Source organism: Microcaecilia unicolor, chromosome 3 (assembly GCF_901765095.1).
Source record: "Microcaecilia unicolor chromosome 3, aMicUni1.1, whole genome shotgun sequence".
NCBI lineage: Eukaryota > Metazoa > Chordata > Amphibia > Gymnophiona > Siphonopidae > Microcaecilia > Microcaecilia unicolor.
Genome location: NC_044033.1, coordinates 180,945,872 through 180,971,028, shown reverse-complemented (window position 1 = coordinate 180,971,028; position 25,157 = coordinate 180,945,872). Strand labels below are relative to the sequence as shown.

Below are 25,157 nucleotides of genomic sequence, written 5' to 3'. Positions count from 1 at the left end.
TAACAGCACAGATGAGGAAAGTCTCCGTTAAGGAGGTGGTAGATTCAAATGGTGATGAAATACAAAAAGGGATGGGATGAACACAGAAAACCTCTAATTAGAAAATGGAAGTTATAAAAAACCTAAACTTAAATGGCTGCTTGTGTGTGGATGTGTCGAATGACACTTAGATAGCAACTCTGGCTGTGATGAACTACGGCTGATACCGGGAGACCTGTACAGTCTGTGTCTCTTATATGGCAATGTGGTTTAGGATGGGTGGAGAGGGTTTAGACAGCAACTTTAGTGGCTGGAACATGAGGACAGTGCTGGACAGACTTTTACAGTCTGTGTCCCATAAATGAGTTGATGAATAGGCTGGAGAGGGCTTTGAGGGCAACTCCAGCAGTTGGAACATAAGGATAGGGCCAGACAGACGTCTATGGTCTATGATCCAGAAATGCCACAGAAAGACCATAATCAAGTATAGCGAATGCTACATACCTGTAGAAGGTATTCTCCGAGGACAGCAGGCTGATTGTTCTCACTGATGGGTGACGTCCTCGGCAGCCCCTCCAATCGGAATCTTCCTAGCAAAGTCCTTTGCTAGTCCTCGCGTGCCCGCGCGCACCGCGCATGCGCGGCCGTCTTCCCGCCCGAAACCGGCTCGAGCCGGCCAGTCCAGTATGTAGCAAGACAATACACTTCAAGGGAAGACACAACTCCAAAGGGGAGGCGGGCGGGTTTGTGAGACAATCAGCCTGCTGTCCTCGGAGAATACCTTCTACAGGTATGTAGCATTCGCTTTCTCCGAGGACAAGCAGGCTGCTTGTTCTCACTGATGGGGTATCCCTAGCCCCCAGGCTCACTCAAAACAACAACCATGGTCAATTGGGCCTCGCAACGGCGAGGACATAACTGAGATTGACCTAAAAAATTTACCAACTAACTGAGAGTGCAGCCTGGAACAGAACAAACAGGGCCTCGTGGGGGTGGAGTTGGTATCCTAAAGCCCAAACAGGTTCTGAAGAACTGACTGCCCGAACCGACTGTCGCGTCGGGTATCCTGCTGCAGGCAGTAATGAGATGTGAATGTGTGGACAGATGACCACGTCGCAGCTTTGCAAATTTCCTCCATGGTGGCTGACTTCAAGTGGGCTACCGACGCAGCCATGGCTCTAACATTATGAGCCGTGACATGACCCTCAAGAGCCAGCCCAGCCTGGGCGTACGTGAAGGAAATGCAATCTGCTAGCCAATTGGATATGGTGCGTTTCCCTACAGCCACTCTCCTCTTGTTGGATCAAAAGAAACAAACAATTGGGCGGGACTGTCTGTGGGGGCTGTGTCCGCTCCAGATAGAAGGCCAATGCTCTCTTTGCAGTCCAATGTGTGCAGCTGACGTTCAGCAGGGCAGGAATGAGGACGGGGAAAGAATGTTGGCAAGACAATTGACTGGTTCAGATGGAACTCCGACACAACCTTCGGCAGAAACTTAGGGTGAGTGCGGAGGACTACTCTGTTATGATGAAATTTGGTGTAAGGGGCCTGGGCTACCAGGGCCTGAAGCTCACAAGACTCTACTGAGCTGAAGTAACTGCCCACCAAGAAAATGACCTTCCGTCAAGTACTTCAGATGGCAGGAATTCAGTGGCTCAAAAGGAGGTTTCATCAGCTGGGTGAGAACGACATTGAGATCCATGACCTGTAGGAGGCTTGACAGGGGGCTTTGACAAAAGCAAACCTCTCATGAATCGAACACTAAAGGCTGTCCTGAGATCGGCTTACCTTCCACACGGTAATGGTATGCTACTAATCGCACGAAGGGTGAACCCTTACAGAGTTGGTCTTGAGACCCAGCTCAGACCAAGTGCAGAAGGTATTCAAGCAGGGTCTGTGTAGTGACAAGAGCGAGGATCTAGGCCTTGCTGTCACACCAGACGGCAAACCTCCTCCATTGGAAGATAGTAACTCCTCTTAGGTGGAACTTTCCTGGAAGCAAGCAAGATGCGGGAGACACCCTCTGACAGACCCAAAGAGGCAAAGTCTACGCTCTCAACATCCAGGCCGTGAGAGCCAGGGACCGGAGGCTGGGATGCAGAAGCGCCCCTTCGTCCTGTGTGATGAGGGTCGGAAAACACTCCAATCTCCACGGTTTCTTCGAGGACAACTCCAGAAGAAGAGGGAACCAGATCTGACGCGGCCAAAAAGGAGCAAATCAGGATCATGGTGCCTCGGTCGTGCTTGAGTTTCAACAAAGTCTTCCCCACCAGAGGAATGGGAGGATAAGCATACAGCAGGCCCTCCCCCCCAATCCAGGAGGAAGGCATCCGATGCCAGTCCTGCCGGGGGCCTGAAGCCTGGAACAGAACTGAGGGACTTTGTGGTTCACTCGAGATGCGAAGAGACCACCAAGGGGGTGCCCCACGCTTGGAAGATCTGGCGCACCACTCTGGAGTTGAGCGACCACTCGTGAGGTTGCATAATCCTGCTCAGTCTGTCGGCCAGACTGTTGTTTACAGCCTGCCAGATATGTGGCTTGGAGCACCATGCCGAGACGGCGAGCCCAGAGCCACATGCTGACGGCTTCCTGACACAGGGGGCTAGATCCGGTGCCCCCCTGCTTGTTGACATAGTACATGGCAACCTGGTTGTCTGTCTGATTTGGATAATTTGATGGGACAGCCGATCTCTGAAAGCCTTCAGAGCGTTCCAGATCGCTCGCAACTCCAGGAGATTGATCTGCAGATCGCGTTCCTGGAGGGACCAGCTTCCTTGGGTGTGAAGCCCATCGACATGAGCTCCCCATCCCAGGAGAGACGCATCCGTGGTCAGCACTTTTGTGGCTGAGGAATTTGGAAAGGACGTCCCAGAGTCAAATTGGACCAAATCGTCCACCAATGCAGGGATTCGAGAAAACTCGTGGACAGGTGGATCACGTCTTCTAGATCCCCAGCGGCCTGATACCACTGGGAGGCTAGGGTCCATTGAGCAGATCTCATGTGAAGACGGGCCATGGGAGTCACATGAACTGTGGAGGCCATGTGGCCCAGCAATCTCAACATCTGCCGAGCTGAGATCTGCTGGGACGCTCGCACCCGCGAGAGACGAGGGACAACAAGTTGTTGGCTCTCGTCTCTGGGAGATAGGCCCGAGCCGTCCGAGAATCCAGCAGAGCTCCTATGAATTCGAGTCTCTGCACTGGGAGAAGATGGGACTTTGGGTAATTTATCACAAACCCCCAGTAGCTCCAGGAGGCGAATAGTCATCTGCATGGACTGCAGGGCTCCTGCCTCGGATGTGTTTCTTCACCAGCCAATCGTCGAGATATGGGAACACATGCACCCCCAGCCTGCGAAGTGCCGCTGCTACCACAGCCAGGCACTTCGTGAACACCCTGGGGCGCAGAGGCGAGCCCAGGGGTAGCACACAGTACTGGAAGTGGCGTGTGCCCAACTGAAATCGCAGATACTTGTCTGTGAGCTGGCAGATCGGGATGTGAGTGTAGGCATCCTTCAAGGTCCAGAGAGCATAGCCAAGTCGTTTTGCTGAATCATGGGGAGAAGGGTGCCCAGGGAAAGCATCCTGAACTTTTCTTTTACGAGATATTTGTTCAGGGCCCCTTAGGTCTAGATGGGACGCATCCCCCCTGTTTTCTTTCCACAAGGAAGTACCTGGAATAGAATCCCAGCCCTTCTTTGCCCGGATGGCATGGGCTCGACCGCATTGGCGCTGAGAAGGGCGGAGAGTTCCTCTGCAAGTACCTGCTTGTGCTGGAAGCTGTAAGACTGAGCCCCCGGTGGACAATTTGGAGGTTTTGCAGTCAAATTGAGGGTGTATCCTTGCCGGACTATTTGCAGAACCCATTGGTCCGGAGGTTATCGAGGCCCACCTTTGGTGAAAAGCTTTCAACCTCCCCCCGACCGGTAGGTCGTCCGGCACTGATACTTGTACTGCGGCTATGCTCTGCTGGAGCCAGTCAAAAGCTCGCCCCTTGCTTTTGCTGGGGAGCCGCGGGGCCTTGCTGAGGCGCACGCTGCTAACGAGAGCGAGCGCGCTGGGGCTTAGCCTGGGCCGCAGGCTGTCGGGAAGGAGGATTGTACCTACGCTTACCCAGAAGTATAGGGAACAGTCTTCCTTCCCCGAAAAAATCGTCTACCTGTAGATGTAGAAGCTGAAGGCTGCCGGCGGAGAACTTGTCGAATGCGGTGTCCCGCTGGTGGAGAGACTCTAACACCTGTTCGACTTCTCTCCAAAAATATTGTCCGCACGGCAAGGCGAGTCCGCAATCCGCTGCTGGAGTCTATTCTCCAGGTCGGCGGCACGCAGCCATGAGAGCCTGCGCATCACCACACCTTGAGCAGCGGCCCTGGACGCAACATCAAAAGTGTCATACACTCCTCTGGCCAGGAATTTTCTGCACGCCTTCAGCTGCCTGACCACCTCCTGAAAAGGTTTGGCTTGCTCAGGGGGAAGAGCATCAACCAAGGCCCGCCAACTGCCGCACATTATTCCGCATGTGTATGCTCGTGTAGAGCTGGTAAGACTGGATCTTGGCCACGAGCATAGAGGAATGGTAGGCCTTCCTCCCAAAGGAGGTCTAGGTTCTAGAGTCCTTTGCCCGGGGGCGCCGAAGCATGCTCCCTAGAACTCTTAGCCTTCTTTAGGGCCAGATCCACAACTCCAGATCGTGAGGCAACTGGGTGCGCATCAGCTCTGGGTCCCCATGGATCCGGTACTGGGACTCGATCTTCTTGGGGATGTGGGGATTACTTAGCGGCTTGGTCCAGTTCGCAAGCAAGTCTTTTTCAGGACTGGTGCAAGGGAACAGTGGACGCTTCCTTAGGTGGAGAAGGATAGTCCAGGAGCTCAACATTTCAGCCACGGGCCTCGTCCTCCCACAACCACCGGGAAGGGGCTGGCCGTAGACAATCTCCCGGCAAAGGAAGCAAAAGACAGACTCTCGGGAGGAGAAAGCTGTCTTTCAGGAGAGGGAGTGGGATCAGAAGGAAGACCTCAGCCCTCGTCAGAGAAAATATCTGGGGTCCTCTTCTCCTCCACGACGGCCTCACCCTCGTTGTCAGAACACAAGTTCACGAACCTGTGTCTGCAACCTCGCCCGGCTCGACTCAGTGGAGCCACGTCCACGATGGGGCGTCGAGAGGTAGACATCCCTGGCCCGCATCGGCGAAGCTCCCTCCGCCGACGTAGTCGGGGAGCCCTCCTGGGAGGTGGCCGCAGTCGGCACCGCACGCGGTACCGACGTCGGGGACCTCACCCCGGGCGATGGGCCAGCCGGCGCCACGCTCGACGGTACCGGAGGCGCAAGCACCGCCGGTACCGGAGGGGTAGGGCGCAACAGCTCTCCCAGAATCTCTGGGAGAACGGCCCGGAGGCTCTCGTTCAGAGCGGCTGCAGAGAAAGGCATAGAGGTCGATGCAGGCGTCGACGTCAGAACCTGTTCCGGGCGTGGAGGCTGTTCCGGGCTGTCCAGAGTGGAGCGCATCGACACCTCCTGAACAGAGGGTGAGCGGTCCTCTCGGTGCCGATGCCTGCTGGGTGCCGACTCCCTCGGCGACCCAGAGCTCTCGGTGCCGACGCGGGGAGGGGATCGGTGTCGATGCTTCTTCGACTTCTTCCGAAGCATGTCACCGGCGAGGAGGACGTAGAATCCATCCGTCGCTTCCTCGGGGCCGAGACCGAAGAGGGTCGATCTCGGGGGGGCTGTACCGCAGGAGCCCTCAGGGTAGGAGGAGACCCACCCGAGGGCTCACCGCCACCAGCAGGGGAAAGGACAGCCCTCACCTGCACTCCACCCGATGCACCACCGTCCGACGACATCAGGAGACGAGGTCCCGGTACCACCGACGTCGATGCAGCTATCCGATGTCTCGGCGCCGATGCAGAGGGCCGATGCTCGATGCACTCGATGCACTGGCAGCCAAGGATGAAGGTCTGGACGCTGAGGACGTCGATGCACACGATGACCCCGGTGCCGATGCCGACGAAGAGCCCGAGAACAAACGTTCCACTGGGCCAATCTCGCTACTTGAGTCCGCCTTTGTAAGAGGGAACACAGACTACAGTTCTGGGGACGGTGCTCGGCCCCCAGACACTGAAGACACGAAGAGTGCCTATCAGTGAGCGAGATTACCCCGGAGCCATGGGTGCCCTTCTTGAAGCCGCTGGAAGGCTTCGATGTCATGCGGCGGAAAATCACGCCGGCGAAGTCAAAATCCGAAATGACGAATTTGGAGCACCAAAACTTTAAGGAGAAAAAATCTCGACGAGGCCGAAAAGAGGCCTACCCCGACGACGAAGAAAACTTACCGGGGCAAAACTGGAAATACGGGAAGGGGCAAACGAAACCCAAGGGGTTTTCGGAGCACTTTCCGAACGAAAATGAAACTTTTCCGAAGAAAAACACGTCGATTTAGATAACGGACGCGCGAGGTCGACTCTCCGGGGCTCGACACGACAAAAAACACAGCCGTACCGAGTGCGGACGAAAGAAGACTGGCCGGCTCGAGCCGGTTTCGGGCGGGAAGACGGCAGCGCATGCGCGGTGCGCGCGGGCGCGCGAGGACTAGCAAAGGACTTTGCTAGGAAGATTCCGATTGGAGGGGCTGCCGAGGACGTCACCCATCAGTGAGAACAAGCAGCCTGCTTGTCCTCGGAGAAATAATATTACATTCATTGTTGATTTAATAATGAATTGATAATGATTGTGACTACTGGGCAGACTGGATAGACCGATTCGTTTTTTATATGCTGTCTTTTACTATGTTACTATTAATCCTCTCTGCTTTCGGGCTGATGCGCAGACCTAGGCATGAGATGTCACCTGACCTACTGCCACATGCATATGGCGATCTCGTAGCACACAGTGCCAGTGAATCAGAGAAGTCTTACACGTGCGCACCAGAGTGTTCCAACTTCTGTTCCTTCCTTGGCTGCAGTACTGCGGCTCAAACCCAGAGAAAGACTGAGAGAGCCGACAGCAATTTTTTTTTATGTACCATTAAATTCTTGCAGGACTGGGTGAGGACAGGATAAATTCTTGCGGGGATGGGTTAGATTCCCTATGGGGACGGGTCGGATTTCTGTCTCCATGCAACTCTCTAATTCGAAATACTGAGCATTCCAGGCTGCACGATACCCTTAAGGGGGCAAAGTACTTAGAACTATTTTCTGAGTCTCCTTCTGCTTGTGGATGGACATAACCCGTTAGTCGACTGGTCTGGTATGATTAAAGGAAAGAAAATTATTTTTCCTTATTTACTACAATTTTGTTGTTAACTTTTCTCTCTTTCCATTGTGGTGCTGTGCCGGTCTGCAGAATCCCGACTTTACTACATGAGGATGCCTAGCAACAATGGACCTATAAATTAAGTGTTTTTAATAAAATCCTCAGTGTCGGTAGAAATAAAAGCTTGGTAAGACTTTCCTTTTGCTTTTTATCCTCATGGCAAAATTGTTTCTTCTGCATGTTTGGACTAAGAGCCTGTTTTCGCATGTTTCTTTTTTTTTTTCTTTAATCATCATAATTGTTTTTTTCTTCCTTAATCATCTTGTTTATATTGCAGGTGATATATTTCTTAACAAAATTCAATTTGCTCTGTGACTGAAAAACAGCATATGATCATTTGCAATTAATCATGCAATTAAGGGGCCCTTTTACCAAATGGCAGTAAAAAGTGACCTTAGTGCACCCTTACGTGAGTCTTTCCCATGCGCTAAGACGATTATTACCACTGGGGTAAAATGGCAGAATTTCCTATTCTTTGTATTAATGGCCATGCATTAATTTTTGCCATTAGCATGTGACCATTACAACAGATTAGCACATGAGCCCTTATCACTGCCCATTTTGTAGGCAGTAATGGCTCACACGCTAACAGGTTAGCGTGCAGAAATATACACTAACTTATTAGTGCAGAACACGCTCACTCTCCACCCCCACCACGAAAAAATTAATTTTATTTTTTAGCATGTGAGTAGTGTGCGCACATCCTAAAATTACTGCAAGATGCCTCAATGCACTATGCGGTAGGCCATTTTTTCCTACCATAAGCATGCTTTGTAAAAGGGCCCCCTAATATTGTAATTACACAATCAATTTCTTTTTTTTTTTTTTTAAAGCTGTTTAATAAATGTATCATGTATGTGCAATACAAAAGGTAAATAGAAAACATCAGAATTCAGAAAAAAACCTTATCCACAAATACAAAATTTCCAGTCAAGAAAAAGCAGATACATAGTATATTACTTCATCATGATACTTTTTCTACAAGAACTACGCAATCAATTTCGATCAAAACCTTTAAATCAACACTCACTGCTAATAAAAAGCAATATCTTGCAGATAGTCAAACTGATACAGCTGGGTGAGAATTGTGGAGGAAAACAACTGGCCAGAATGGGCCCTTACATGTCATCCATCTACAGTTTTCTGCTGGCTTTCAGAACACTAAACCCAGATTGTACTACCGTGTTTCCCCGAAAAAAAGACATCCTCCGAAAATAAGACCTAGTAGCGATTTTGCTACATTTGTAAATATAAGGCTTCCCCCCAAAAATAAGACCTAGCAAACTTTTTTTTGCAGCAGGGCCGCCGAGAGCCGGACAAGACCGCCCCCCCGCCTGAGGTCGCCGGGCCCCCCCTCCACCCGCCCTCCGTCACTCCAGAACTAACCTTAAACTCCTTTCACCTTCGCAACGCAAGTTCCCAGCAGCAAGCAGCAGCAGGGCAGACCCTCTCCTTCCTTCCATGCCCCGCTCGCCTGACGTTACAGTACGTCAGGCGAGGGCGGGGCATGGAAGGCAGGAGAGGTCTGCCCTGCTGCTGCCTTGCTGCTAGGAACTTGCGTTTGCGAAGGTGAAAGGAGGTTTAAAGTTAGTTCCGTAGTGACGGAAGGGCGGGTGGAGGGGGGGCCAGGCGACTTCGGGTGGGGGGCGACCTCGGGTGGGGGGGGGGGCGACCACGATCCCAGAAAAATAAGACATCCCCCCCAAAATAAGACCTAGCGCGTTTTGGGGAGGATAAAGTAATATAAGACAGTGTCTTATATTCGGGGAAACACGGTAGGTAAGATCTGACATCCTCTTCACATATGGGGGTCACATATTAGCATCTTGTTTTACCTACTGCAGGACTCTTTTATGCAATGTGTGCAGTTACTACATGATATTAAATGAACATTTAAAAAAAAAAAAAGAATAGCTTTATTTGGTATTTACAAAAAAATTATTTACTGAATAACGCTCAATTACTTCTCCTTGAGTGAGCATACTGGTGATGATAAACTCCTTTCTGCTAACAAATATGTTATATTTCTAGTGGGGTCCTAGTTATTATGGATCCTGTTTTGGAGGCATTTCTTCTAGGCTCACTCTGTTGGTTCTTTATATCCAGCTCACCATGAAGTCTACTATGGCTGTTGGTAAGTAGGTGCATGGGACATAGATGAATTTAGCATCCCAGCCTGCAGAGTAACGTGTGTGGGGGTGCACGGCTGTTAGAGCATGCTCCATGCAGTCTGTCACTAGAGTCAGTTTGGGATTGCGGATCACCTCCACATGTTGTATCATCTTGATATCTGTATAAGAATGCAGAAGCAAAATAACATCACCAGCTGCATGCAAAACTTTTAACTTTGAGACTAGCTTCACACCCTTCCCTAAAGCCAAGTGACAATAAGCTTCACCATTCTTCTTGCCTCAACGCTCCACAAACACTAAATTATACCATAACAGATTCCCTCCCCAGATAGATCTGTGTTAATCCTACCCCCTATTGGAAAGAGAGTAGAAAACTCACACTTGTTATAGAAGCTCTCTCTATAAATCTCCTTAGTTTCTGCTGGCAAGCGGTTCCAGATCTTTTGGACGCTCTCTTCAATGCACTTGGGGTCCGTGATGGAGGTTTGAAACTACCAGGCTCGATGATACAGACTATATCACTCCAAAGGAGCTAGCAGCTCACGTCTGCAATGAAGGAGTGGCCTAGTGGTTAGGGTGGTGAACTTTGGTCCTGAGGTACTGAGTTCAATTTCCCTGCACAGGCAGCTCCTTGTGGCTTTGGGCAAGTCACTTAACCCTCCATTGCCTGCCGCATTGAGCCTGCCATGAGTGGGAAAGCGCGGGGTACAAATGTAACAAAAAAAAACATGCAAAATTAACATTTTCTTTCTGCTGTATAATATTAGGACTTTGGTTATAAATCCTGTCCACCCCTCTCTCCCATCATAGCTCCCTTTGCCAACAGCTGCTACTATACATAAAATAAAGACTACCTGAAAAGTGCTAGTATTGAGCGTGGGAGTAACCAGTAATCACATTGATCTCTGCTGGACAGTGTAAGATGAGACATGCCTAGTGATTAGAGCACCGGTCCTTGCAATCCAGAGGTGGCTGGTTCAAATCCCACTGCTGTTCCTTGTGATTTTGAGCAAGTCACTTAAACCCCACCCATTGCCTCAGGTACAAACTTAGATTGTGAGCCCTCCTGGGACAGAGAAATATCCAGTGTACCTGAATGTAACTTAACCTTGAGCTACTACTGAAAAAGAGTGAGCAAATCTAAATAAATAATAACTGCAGGTCTGGTATAATCAATCTCTATACATACACTGGTCTGGATATATTGTGGCAGGGGATTTTACTCCTACATGGGGAAAACTCACCATTCCCCTCATTCTATAACAGGTCATCTAAAGTTAAGCACCAGTTGCATGTGTGAGTTTTAGGATAGTAGCACTTACACATGTAACTGTTATATGTGTAAGTACTAGCTGTGCACTACAACACAGGCATGCAACATGCTTAGTGCATAACTGTAAGATACATGCTAAATTGCCATATTTAGGCACACGCACTTACATCTGCTATTGACATGGCATAAGTGGACATCTAAATGTTGGCACATAAATGCTGACTTACGCTAAAAAAATGTAAAAGATCACATAAAGTAAATACATCATGTCCCAAAATAATCAAATATATAAAACTTTAAAGAAAAGTAACAAACAAATATAACCCATACATTTATAAAGTGAAAGAGAAGCCAATTCAAAGTAAACCACGTAGAAGAAAAACAGGTCTAAAAGAGACCATCCTGACATCCCTATTCCTTACAACCCCTAATCCAGGGGTTCCCAATATTTTCACTTAAGGCGACCCTTAGAGCCTGAGCGATTTTTTGCGTCACTCCTTCCCCCGGCCACATGAGTCATGGCCCCCCCCCCCCACCCATCGCCACATGGCTCTCCCTTTCCCTGCAGCCCCCTCTTCTCAGAATTCCAGTACACCATTCCTGTAGCCCTTCTCTTCCCATAAATCCACACACCTCTGCTTTCTCCCCAAATCCGCATCGTTAGCTACCTTCTTCCTGCAGGGCAGGTCCAGGATCACTGCTGCTTCCTTCTCCTTCGCCCACCGCCGCTACAGTGCTTGTGGCTTACATTTTCAGGCTGTCTGTGATTCACACAGGCAAGCACTCTGGGGCCTTCCCAGTCTGCCGCATCCGGCCCTCTCAGATGCAACTTCCTGTTGTGAGGGCCAGACGTTGCAGAGGGAAGTCCCCGCAGTGCCTGTGTGAATTGCGGACGGCCTGAAAATGTAAGCTGCAAGCACTGCAGCGGCGGTCAGGTAAGCAGGAAGACAGCAGATTCCGGACCTGCGGACAGGGAGCAATGCTGGATTGTGGGCAGCGGAAGAGAGGTCAACGTGTGCCGCAGCACGCCAAAGAGTTTGCTGCAGCGCACAGTTTGGGAAACGCTGCCCTAATCTATCCCTTCAACGTTCTGCAGGGAACTCCTGGTGCTATTCCTGATTCACTCATGATTAAACAAAACTCTCCCAATTGCCCTGGATCAAGAAATATAGATGACTCTGGGGCGCTCAAAACAAGGATTTCATAATATTTTTTTCTTCTTTAAAATCTGCCAGTTTTTATTTAATTTGGAAGCAGAAGGAAGCCCGTTAAAGCCTCTATGTGCTGGTAGTAAGAAACGAATATGTACGAGTAAAAGCACACATTGGCACCTGTTTTCTGCGTTTATAAGCTTTCAGGAGAAAACAAATTTGAAAAGCTTATATTTAAAGGTCCAGAACAGCACCAATATATGCTTTCTTCCGGGTTTGCTTGGTGCTTGCGAGCAAGAGGCTCTGCTAAAACTCTTGTGCACAGGCATGTTCCTCCCTCTTGCTTTTAGGCACACAGTGCACAAAATCATTTGCACCTTTTTACGGTTGAACATTGGGGAGCTATTTTTCTGCACTGCTCTCATAGTATTGGTCAGGTGCTGTTCCATATAGAACTGGAATTCTGAGCATCAGCCTGTAGGAGCGTAATAGAGGAGCTAGGATGAGGTGAAGGGGATTGAAAGGTGACCACTCAGGGGAGGAACGGCTGGCTTCGGCCTAACCCCTGTAAGCCCTTTCCTTGGCCGAGAGGTGCCCAACTCTCTCACCGGCTGCCTTTCAGGTACTGTGGAGGACTTGCACTCATCTGCTATCCTCACAGCCTTCTCCGGGGTGACCTCCCAGGTCCACTCCGATCCACTCTGGGCCTCTGCTCTAGGTCCGCGCGCGCTGTCAGGCACGCAGGGCATTTTCTCTTTACACTTTATATTTTCTCCCAGTTACTACTTATGGCTCCAGTACACTTTCTCTTCTTGGTACTGTCCCTTCCTAATCTGTTTCTCCATCTGAAACTACTGTATTCTGCACGAACACATTGCCCGCCCTCTGCTTTCGCCATCTCTTTTGTCCCCTTTCTCCTTCTCAGCTCTGAACCTTCAACATTTCCTTCCTTCCATTCATCCATCTCCTTTCTGAGTTCATATCGCCTTCATCGCTGTCGTCATACCTCTCCAACTCTTCTCCGTACTCCTCTTGCTCCTTCTCCTGCTCTCCACTGGGGACATCAATCCAATCCTGGTCCTCGACATCAGTTCTTATCCTATTGTGCAGGTCACCGTGATGTCTCCAATCTAATTTCTGTTCCTCTCCTCCCCCCTTTCTTGCCTGCCTTTCTCGTGTGCTCTGTGGAATGCCCGTTCTGTCTGTAACAAACTTTCCTACATCCATGACCTGTTTATCTCTTGTTCTCTCCATCTGCTTGCCCTAACTGAAACTTGGCTTTACCCTGAAGACTCTGCTTCAGTTGTGGCCCTATGCAATGGAGGTTATCTTTTCTCCCATACTCCTCACCCGATTGGCTGCGGAGGTGGTGTCGGTCTACTACTTTCACCCTCTTGTAGATTTCAATCTCTTCTTCCACCTCAGTCTCACTGCTTTTCTTCCTTCGAAGTCCACTCCATCCATCTATTCACTGCTCTGCCTCTCCGAGTAGCAGTCATTTTATCGACCTCCTGATAAGTCCCTTTCTTCCTTTCTCACTGACTTTGACGCCTGGCTTTCCTTCTTTCTTGAACCTTCATCTCCTTCCCTCATTCTTGGGGATTGTAATATTCATGCTAATGATCCCTCTGACTCTTATGCTTCTCAGTTCTCACTTTAACATCCTCTTTCAATCTTCAACTGTGCTCCACTACCCCCACTCATCAGAATGGCCACTGTCTTGATCTTATCCTCTTCTCAAACTGCTCAGCTTCTGTGCCTCAGCTCTTCCCCTCTCTGACCATCATCTGATAATGTTCACACTTAAACACCCTCCTCCCACAGTCCCGTCCAATCTTCAGGCTATTAACCCTTCTACTCTGTCCTCCAGTAATTCAAATCTCTTCTCTACCACTATGTTATATCCAAGTCTGTCAATGAGGCTGTCTCTTCCTACAATACTATTCTGTCCTCTGCGCTAGATACTCTTGCTCCTCCCATTCCCCGTCCTGTAAAGCGTACCAAACCCCAGCCTTGGCTGACCTCTAGAATCCGCTACCTACGTTCCTGTGCCCACTCTGCCGAACGCCTTTGGCTGAAATCCTGTGCCCATGCTGACTTCATACATTTCAAATTCTTGCTGAACTCCTTCCAGTCTGCTCTTTTACTTGCCAAACAGGATTATTACATCCAGTTGACAAATTCTCTTGGCTCAAACCCTCGACGTCTCTTTGCCACACTGAACTCTCTCCTTAAAGTGCCTTCACCTCCAACTCCCTCTTCACTTTCTCCCCAGACTCTGGCTGAGTACTTTCATGATAAGGTTCACAAGATTAAACTTGAATTCTCAACCAGGTCACCTCCACCTCTCCTTTCCTTAGTCCGTTCTCTCAACCCTTCAACCCCTGCCTCCTTTTCTGAAATCACTGAAGAGGATACTATTGTTTGTGCTCCTCCTACAACACTATACATCTTCTTTCCTCCTCAAAACTACCTGTTCCTCTGATCCTATTTGCACCCATCTACTTAACACTACCTCTCCTACTGTCATCTCTTATCTGTCATATCCTCAATCTTTCACTTTCCACTGCGGCTGTTCCTGATGCCTTCAAACATGCCGTAGTCACACCACTCCTTAAAAACCTTCATTGGACCCTACCTGTCCTTCCAAATATTGCTCCATCTCTCTCTTCCCTTTCCTATCCAAGATACTTGAACGTGCTGTTCACCGCTGTTGTCTTGACTTTCTTTCCTCTCAAGCTATTCTTGATCCACTTGAATCTGGCTTTCGCCCCCTTCATGCCACTGAAACTGCACTTGCTATAGTGTCCAATGACCTGTTCCTGGCCAGATCCAAAGGCCTCTATTCTATCCTCATCCTCGATCTATCTGCTGCTTTTGACGCTGTCCTCACTTGGATTTCAGGGCTCTGTTCTTTCCTGGTTTCTTCTTATCTCTCCCATCGTACCTTTAGTGTATACTCTGGTGGATCCTCCTCCACTTCTCTCCCACTGTCAGTTGGTGTACCTCAGGGATCTCCTGGGACCTCTTCTTTTCTCCATCTATACTTCTTCCCTTGGTACTCTGATCTCATCCCATGGTTTTCAGTACCACCTTTACACTGATGACTCCCAGATCTACCTCTCCACACCAGAAATCTCAGCAGGAATTCAGGCCAAAGTATCAGCCTGCCTGACATTGCCACCTGGATGTCTCAGTGCCATCTGAAACTAAACATGACCAAGACTGAGCTTCTTATCTTTTCCCCTAATCCAACCTCTCCTCTTCCCCCATTCTCTATTTCTGTGGATAACATGCTCATCCTCCCTGTCTCATCAGCTCGTAACCTAGGGATCATCTTCGACTCCTCTCTCTCATTCTCTGAACACAGTCCAGACTGCTAAAACCTGTCTTTCTCTACAACATCAGCAAAATTCGCCCTTTCCTTTCTGAGCACACTACCAGAACCCTTACCCACACTCTGATCACCTCTCGCTTAGACTATTGCAACTTGCTTCTCACACATCTCCCACTTAGCCATCTGTCTCCTCTTCAACCTGTTCAAAATTCTGCCGCACGACTTATATTCTGCCAGTGTCGCTATCTCATATTAGCCCTCTCCTCGTCACTTCACTGGCTCCCTATCCATTTCCGCATACAGTTCAAACTCCTCTTATTGACCTATAAATGCATTCACTCTGCAGCTCCTCAGTACATATCCACTCTCATCCCTCCCTATACTCCTCCCCGGGAACTCTGTTCACTGGGTAAATCTCTCTTATCTGCACCCTTCTCCTCCACCGCTAACTCCAGACTCCGTTCCTTTTATCTTGCTGCACCATATGCCTGAAATAAACTTCCTGAGCCAGTCCGTCAAGCCCCATCTCTGGCCGTCTTCAAATCTAGGCTAAAAGCACACCTTTTTGATGCTGCTATTAATTCCTAACCCTTACTCACTTGTTCAGTACCCTTATTTTATCATCCCACCTTAGTAATTCCCTTATCTCTTATTTGTCCTGTTTGTCTGTCCTAATTAGATTGTAAGCTCTGTCGAGCAGGGACTGTCTTTTCATGTTCAAGTATACAGCGCTGTGTACATCTAGTAGTGCTATAGAAATGATAAGTAGTAGTAGTAGTATTGACTGGAGACAGAATCCAGCTGTGAAGAGCTGGAGGTGGCAGAAAGCAGATGTAAGGGGAAGAGAGGCTGGGTGATGAGGACAGGCTAAGAGATGAGCTGTATAGAGAGGAATAGAAAAGGTAAATCAAGTGAAAGAGGTTCATACCTGGGAGAGAGAATTCTGCTGTGAAAGGATGGATGCAACAGAAAGGAACTGTAAGGGGGAGGTTTGGGTGATTGGGACAAGCACTGGTAGTGCAGCTGTAGGGAGAGGAATGGGATGGGGAGAGAAAGAGGTAAAGGGAACCATAGTAACATAGTAGATGATGGCAGAAAAAGACCTGCACGGTCCATCCAGTCTGCCCAACAAGATAAACTCACATGTGCCATTTTTTGTGTATACCTTACCTTGATTTGTACCTGTCTTTTTCAGGGCACAGACCGTATAAGTTTGCCCAGCACTATCCCCACCCCCCAACCACCCGCCCTGCCTCCCACCACCGGCTCTGGCACAGACCGTATAAGTCTGTCCAGCACTATCCCTGCCTCCCAACCACCAGCCCTGCCTCCCACCACCGGCTCTGGCACAGACCGTATAAGTCTGCCCAGCACTATCCCTACCTCCCAACCACCAGCCCTGCCTCCCACAACCGGTTAAGCTTCTGGGGATCCCTTCCTTCTGAGCAGGATTCCTTTATGTTTATCCCACGCATGTTTGAATTCTGTTACCGTTTTCCTCTCCATCACCTCCCACGGGAGGGCATTCCAAGCATCCACCACTCTCTCCGTGAAAAAATACTTCCTGACATTTTTCTTGAGTCTGCCCCCCTTCAATCTCATTTCATGTCCTCTAGTTCTACCGCCTTCCCCTCTCCGGAAAAGGTTCGTTTGCGGATTAATACCTTTCAAATATTTGAACGTCTGTATCATATCACCCCTGTTTCTCCTTTCCTCCAGGGTATACATGTTCAGGTCAACAAGTCTCTCCTCATATGCCTTGCAACGCAAATCCCATACCATTCTCATAGCTTTTCTTTGCACCGCCCTAATGCACAAAGCTTACCGTGCTGGGCACATTTGCTTTAGACTGATTGTAGCCAGTGGACCAAAACCTCAAGCAAAGATCTACCATGGTGCTTAGCGCTGCCATTTTATCTTGGGCAGTTCTAGAGGCAGGCAGGAGGAGGTGTTGCTCCTGCCCTACTGTCTCCAACTTTGTAGGATATGGGGAGAGGAAGAGAGGGCAGGCAGCACTATACCACCAGGGTAGATCTTTGTTGGGGAAGTGGAGGGAGGTGTGTGTGTGTGTGGGGGGGGGGGGGGGGGGGGTTGGGTTGGGTTCACTTATCCACCAAGGTGATTTAGTGGAGGGGGGCATTACACCACCCAGTAGTTTCTTCAGTTGCATGGGGGGAGCTCAAGATGGGGGTCTGCTGGACTCCAGTGGACCCCTTCTCGAAACCACCCCCCTCCCAAACACAAAAAAACATATCCGGCTGTTTGTGGCAAGCTGTCAAATACACTTGACAGTTCCAAGTCGCAAACAGCAACCGATGCTCAAAAGGGGATCAGGGGATCGGTGCATCTCATTTACACGTGATTCCCCCTTGTGCATCAGTCATTGTTTGTGATCCACTTAACTGCAGCACCCATATTTAACGAGTACCACTGTGCATCAGCCCCTGAAAGGGGTTACTGGCAAGGAGAGAGAAGGGATTGTAAGAAGCAGAAATGAGTTGTAACAGGAAGAGAGGCTGGATAATGGGAACAGAGGCTGTGAAAAAGAGTTGTGTGAAGGAATAGAGGGAGCTACGAAGGGGTGAAGGGAATTGAAAGTGGGTACTGGTTGGGAGAGAATGTTGCTGAAAAGAGCTGGAAATGGCTGAAAGCACTAAAGGGAAGAGAGGCTGAGTGATGGGGGCAGCAACTGGGAGTGGAGCTATGTGAGTGGAGGCTGTGAGGATGAGCGAACTCAGAGGGAGCACGGGGACACAAACTGCAGAGGAAAGACGAGCTGAAAGAGATGGCATTTACCTGGCATGTAGTAGTATACAACTAGTAGAAAATGGGCCTGTGATTATTGTTTAAAGTTAAATATGGACAAAACCAAATGAGTACTTTGAAATTATTGTCAGATTCCAATAGACTAAGAACAACTAGCACATATTTGATTCTTAACTATCCATGCCCCCCCCAAAAGTGGTTTACAAATCAGTTTTCACTGCAACATTTCAATATCAAGCAGCCAAGTACTAGAACTCATTAACTAATAAGCTTAGAGCGTTAGATCATTATGGTCTCTTCTGTAAATCTTTGAAAATATTTTTATTTGAAAAATATGTTTTATCTAGATTATGAAGGATGTATTACTGAATGCATTTTTAGCAGATCCTGGACACGTGCAGCTCTTGGTTTATTAAACCACACCGAGCTCCACTGTGGATACTGGCGGTATATAAGAATTGTGACATAATGTAATGTGTGGGATTGGGAAAAGAAGGTTGAGAAGAAAGAGAGGTCATGATGGAGGAAAGAGACATGAAAGTGAGAAAAGGATGTGAAGTGGCATGAGGGGGTGAGACTAGAAAGAAGAGAGATGAGAGAAGGTAGAGAGACAGGCTATGGAGAGAGAAGCATATGGAGTAAAGAGAAAAGAAGAAATGAGAAGACCAGAAAGAGTTCATAAAAGATAAAGACATGAAGGCAGAGAGAACACATAAAAAAAGACTAAGAATAAGCAGTGAAAGAAGATATATGACAAACTATAGACACAAAAGTAAAGATTTCTGTTCTGGCTGTGCTGGGGTCAAGGGTGGGAGAATTTTGCCATTCTCTTCCAGCCCTACAGTCACCAGGATAAATAAGTTATTTACTGAAGAGATATGGGGGAACAGGAGGGAGTTTTGGCAGTATTTGAGGCATGATCTGAAAAAGTTCTGTAATGAAGAGGACCTACGGTCAAATCTCAAATTGCAAGGAGAGGAACATCATTTCCCCTTTTCACATAATAAAACAATCATCTCAATTGAGTGTAGGTGCTATGGATGAACCAAGCTGGAATGGAAGGGATATGACTGTGGTATAGATGGGTTGTGGGTGGGAGGGGTAAGGAGGAGAAGAAATGTGAGGTGGAGTAAATCAGTGGGGATGAGCTGAGTTGAGGTTGGGGAGGAAGAACAGCTGGTGGGACATTCAGTGCTTCCCCAGCTCTTCCTTTAACCACAAGTACTCCCGCTGTGTGCATTACCTGTTGTCCTCCACATCTGAATATGGCCTGGCCAGTTGTGTCCATGACCCTGCCATACGTTGTTTTCCTTTTTACAGGAATGGTAATGGTTACAGAGTTGAGCACCCCCCCCCCCCCCCAATCACTCTGAAAAATTGGCTCCTATGCTTTAAGGCCCTGCAGCTAGTTGCCACCCATGCTACTGCAATCCATATCTACTACTACTACTACTTGACATTTCTATAGCGCTACTAGGGTTACGCAGCGCTGTACAGTTTAACAAAAAAGGACAGTCCCTGCTCAAAGGAGCTTACAATCTACACATATAAATTGTAGCAGTGGGGAAATACATTTGGTAAATTAATGTCTAATTTAGTATGGCAATGAACAGCAAAAACAGCTGGTTACCCACATTAAATCTATTACTGGGAAGGTAGTGGTAAATGAACAGATTTTGAAAGAATTTGTTGCTTTTTATGTTAAACATTATGAGAAGGGTACAAGAAGAATTTTTTTTTTAGAGCTTGGTGTTGCCTTCGATACCTTTAGAGGCTCTTCACTCCTTATACCATCCCTTTACAGGGCCTGAAATTCAAAAGGTAATAAAACACCTAAAGCATTTAGGGGGCCTTTTACTAAAGCTTAGTTCGAGTTAACTCTTGTAAGCCACCTAGAGTCCGCCATGGTGGGAATCTGTGGGATATAAATGTTCTAAATAAATAAATAAACTGCAATAGGGCCCATTTTATTCCTATGGTCCCTGCTGCAGATAACTCTTACTAGTAAAAGACCCCCCTTAAATTCTCCAGGACCTGATGGCTTGGGCCCAGAATCTTATAAGATCGTGGAGGATCAGCTAGTGGGGCTATGCCACTGTCTTAGTGAGGGCATCCAAAAGCCAGCCATTACCTGGAACCTGGGAACCCAAAAACCAGGGTAGGATAAAGAAGCATCAAGCTAAGTGTCTCTATATTGGCAGTATGGCCGAACAGGTTATTTCGACTTGGTGCATCAGGACTAGGTGGGCTCTGTGCCTCTGCTAACATCTTGAGAGTCTTACAGGATGAGTGCAAAGGGGTGCAGGATGCTCCTATGGGCATATTTTTTTCTGGGTATTGCCTGGTTTGGTATAGAAAGATCTTTCCTGGACTGAGTGAAAATGTTACATAATGCACTTACTGCATAGCTTTTTATCAATGGGAAATTAACTCAGATCATAGGACTGGATATGAGCAGTAGAAAAGGTTACCTCCTGTCTCCCTGGAACCTCTGGCTACCAAGTTTTGGTGAAATCTGCAAAAACTGGACATACTAAGCTGATATTAGATACATCACAGAGAGGTCTATGTCTTCAAAATTTGAGGCTCTATAACGTAGTACCTTGAAGATGGGTACATGAACTTCATGCTGGATATTGTAGGTATGCACCAGAAACTTTTTAGGTTGATATTTGCACCCCAGCCATGCCATGTAATGCACTGCACACATAGGCATGTAGGGTGGAAGAGAGTGGGTGTCTTATACTATGGCCCCGATGCTAGAAGCAAACATGAGTGCTAGAGGCCATTAGCACCCGCATTAGTAAGCGCAGAATGCTCAGAGGCTCTAGCGCAGGAAACGAGTGCACCAAAGTTTAGTGCAAACTGCAAGCTCATGTAGTCAAACAGGTGTTAATAAGGTCATATCCTATTTCTTCCCAATGCTCAGAGAACAGCGCACAAAACAAAGCCGCCTTACTGCTGTAAAAAATAACACCAGCTCAGAGCAGGCATTAGGGTGTTTGAAGAGAGGAGTTTTCATGATTCCTTCTTTAAAATCCGACAGTTTTTCTTTAATTTCAAAGCACAAGGAAGCCTGTGCAAGCCCCTAAGCACTAGTAGTGAGAAACAAATGTGTACGAGTCCAAGCAAATTGGAAAGTGAAAGCACACATTGGCACCTGTTTCCTGCATTTAAATACAAACCTTCCAAGATTTAAAAAAAAATGTTTGAAAAGCTTAAAGGCGTAGAAAACAGATGCTAATGTGTGCTTCATGTTTGGGTTTGCCTGGCGCATGCGCACAGGAGCTGGGCTTACCTGAAAACTCTTCTGCGCATGATCCAGGCATGTCCCCCCTTCTTCCTTTTGCTTTAACAGCGTGCATATAATTTGCATACCATTTCCTTTGAGCACTGGCGAGCTAATTTTCTGTGCTGTTCCAGCAGTATAGTTTCAGTGCTGTTAGCTTACCATGGGAATTCTGAGCATCAGGGCCTATGTTATTACCCTTAATAAAAAGACAAGGAAATGGTTGAGGAGAATGTGGGGGGAACCAAAGGAATGTTACCATTTTTGTAGCTAATTAGTAACTTTGGGGTCCTTTTATGAAGCTGTGGTAAAAAGGGCGCTGAACTAGTGGCGGGGGCTGTTTTTGGCACGCATCAGGGATTTTTTACAACAGGGGGTAAAAATAGCCTGAAAAACAACATGCCCATGCGGTGAGATTGAATACTGCGTGGCCATGCGTGGGGAGAACTTACCGCCACCCACTGAGGTGGTGGTAAGGGCTCCCACGGAACCTGGAAGTAACCAGGCAGTGCTGATTACCGCTAGGTTAGCACCATGCAACAAAATATGGAACAGTTTTCCATAATGCTGGAAATGGCGTGCACAGGAGGTGGAATTACTTCCGGTGGCCACATTGGGCTGGGGGTAGTTCCAGGTTGTCACACGGCAACCCTTTACTAAAAGAGCCCCTTAGACTTTCCAACAGGACTGGATCAGAGTCAGAGCCCCTGTTGATTCTATGAAGCTGGGTAGAAGATATTTGACAAATTTCACAGAAATCAGGGGAGGGGTATTCTCCTCTTTTACCCATTATCTCCAACTGAGACATTATTTCAACTCCCTGGACAATGGGACTAAAGTACCCTTGTATTTTCATCACAATAGCTAGAACTTTTATGCAGAGTGTCCAGCCTTCAATAACATTTCTGTGTATCATCAAATAGGAGGAGGGAATAAGGAGGGGACATATTCGGAGGGTTTAGCCCATGTGTGGGAGGATATAGGAGAAGCTGAGATGGTTCAGGCTCTGCAATATAGTTTTGCCAATGGATTTCACATAGTAACGGATGCTAATCGCTAATCTCCAATCTCCAGGAAGTCGATTGTAAGCCGTTACATAGGGCTTTTCTTGCCAAGCAAAACGGGCACCACATGGGACTGTAGGAAGACGATCTCTTTGTGAAATATAAAGTGACTACCTGAACTTTCCTCCACTTGTATACCAAATTAGCACCATTAACAAGGGGCCTTGAAGATTACAGATACTGTTTGGCAGAGGAAGTTACAGTACACAGAGGACTGTTCTTTTGGAGAACTTAGAGACACTCTGGGAGCATGGCCTTTCAACACCTAAATTTTGGTTTGTAGAATGGCACTTATGTGCTGGCAAAACAGTAAGAAGCTGATGGTGGACTTGGCGGAACATTATAAAACACACAAGGAGTGTGGAGGTGGTGGTATTGTGACAGTTTTCGATGCAAAACATGCAAGGAGTGTGAAGAAGGTGGTATTCTGACAGCTTTCATCAAATTATAGGGGTTAGGTCTTGCAGGATGGCATAGACAGAGAGGATGTGGGAGAGGGAATTGGATGAAGGGGGGGGGGGGATAGGGATAGGGAAGGAGAAAACAGGTGGGATAAAGTAAAAATGAGAACGGGGGAATTCCACTGCTTTGTTTAATGTTGTTACTGTATTGTGAGTTCACAATCATCACACTGTTGATAATTCTACAGTCTGCGTGTCTGACAGATGGAACTCTTGTGTCTGGTAATATGTGCACTGGATTGTACATCTCCCCTGTTTGCTAATTAAGATATATAAATATATTTCTTTTAAAGGACCCAATATTCAAAGTGATTTAGCTACTAATATTCAGCGACACGTAACCACCTAAGTGCCATTGAATACTGTGGTTAGCGCTGAACTCATAACTGGCTATACTGGGGGTGTTCTAAGGCGGATCAGGTTTATCGCATAAATGGGGCCGTATAAAAGTCTGTCCTATTTTCATATGGTAACCCATGGCCGCTTAAGGGCTGAGTATCAGATTAAACGGCTAGATGGTAGCAGGCTTAAAAATAACCAGATATTCAAAGCCGAAGCCCACACAGGTCCCGGCTTTGAATATCCAGGGATAATGCCATTCGCAGTAAACAAAACGCACACAGTCGATGCCTGAATATTGACCCCAAAATACATATATTTAAGACAAAAACAAGAGGACGCTACATGAAATTAGTGGCCTGGAGATTGAAAAATCATAGAACACGGTAGCACAGTAAATGACAGCAGATAAAGACCCACATGGTCCACACAGTCTGCCCAACAAGGTGGCCAGAGCCATGCCCACCACTCTGTGTGGGCCCCTGTCATGTATGCTTAAACACTGGTTATCAAGTCTCCACCATGCAAACCATATAGACAGCCAAACATGATGGAAGTCTTGGTTTATCATATGTCATCCCCAAGTACTGCTGATGGTATTCATCTTACCAGTCAAGATATCTTTTCTTCCCCCCTGGGCTGCACAGTACCCTCATTCTCAGACTGTGACAATAAAGTGATGGACAAGGAGATAGAGCAGCTTTTAAACTAGAAATGGGGGGAAGGCCGACAGTCGCTCAAAAGCGCATGGTTCGGGATAAGGTATCTTTCAAAGGTATCACCAAAACAGGGAAGATAGGGTATCCTGATAGTGAGGTTGCAAAAGAGACCGTAGATCAGGTGTCCTTAAATAAAAATAAAAATCAGACAAAAGATTGCAAATTAATACCGTCAAGTCCTAAGCATCATGTAAATAGGAACAACAAGCATACTTTGAAATGTCTATATGCGAATGCCAGGAGCCTAAAAAATAAGATGGGAGAGTTAGAATATATTGCACTAAATGAAAAATTAGATATAATAGGCATCTCTGAGACCTGGTGGAAGGAGGATAACCAGTGGGATACTGTCATACTGGGGTACAAATTATATCGTAGTGATAAGGGTGGATCGAATTAGTAGAGGGGTAGCATTGTATATTAACGACAGCCTTGAATCAAATAGATTGAAAATTCTGCAGGAAACAAAACACATCTTGGAATCCCCATGGATTGAAATTCCATGCAAAAGGATATTGATAGGAGTGTACTACCGTTCGCCTGGCCAGGATGAACAGACAGATACAGAAATGTTAAAGGAAATTAGGGACGCAAACAAACTGGGCAACACAATAATAATGCGTGATTTCAATTACCCCGATATTGACTGGGTAAATGTAACATCAGGGCACGCTAGGGAGGTAAAATTCCTTGATGAAATCAAGGGCAGCTTTATGGAGCAGCTGGTACAGGAGCCAACGAGAGAAGGAAAAATTCTAGACCTAGTCCTTAGTGGAGTGCATGATCTGGTGCGGGAGGCAATGGTGCTGGGGCCGCTCGATAACAGTGATCATAATATGATCAGATTTGATATTAGCTTTGAAGTAAGTATACATAGGAAATCAAATACGTTGGCGTTTAACTTTAAAAAAAGGAGACTATGATAAAATGAGAACGGTGAAAAAAAAAACTTAGAGGAGACGCTGCAAGGGTCAAAAATTTACATCAGGCGTGGATGCTGTTCAAAAACACCTTCCTGGAAGCCCAGGCCAAATATATTGCACGTATTAAAAAAGGAGGACGGAAGACCAAATGACAGCCGGCGTGGTTAAAAAGTGAGGTGAAGGAAGTTATCAGAGCTAAAAGAAAATCCTTCAGAAAATGGAAGAAGGAACCGACTGAAAATAATAAGAAACAGCATAAGGAATGTCAAGTCAACTGCAAAGCGCTGATAAGGAAGGCTAAGAGGGACTTCGAAAAAAAGATTGCGTTGGAGGCAAAAACACATAGTAAAATATTTTTTAGGTATATTAAAAGCAGGAAGCTGGAAAAAGAATTGGTTGGACCGCTAGATGACCG

General features: G+C 47.4%; 1 protein-coding gene across 2 annotated transcripts in view; it reads right to left on the bottom strand.

The window, feature by feature from the left end:
- The window catches only part of LOC115465869 (retinol dehydrogenase 16-like), a 261,639-nt gene that overhangs the window by 165,234 nt on the left and 71,248 nt on the right, over positions 1-25,157 (bottom strand). Inside the window, exon 4 of one of the 2 annotated variants that reach the window (XM_030196671.1) lies at positions 9,821-9,966. The exons of the other annotated variant lie outside the window; for it this stretch is intronic. Within the exon in view, the coding sequence (XP_030052531.1) occupies positions 9,939-9,966 (28 nt within the window). The 3' untranslated portion in view covers positions 9,821-9,938. Of the gene's footprint in view, positions 1-9,820; positions 9,967-25,157 lie in introns of those variants that run through there. 2 annotated transcript variants of the gene reach the window in all.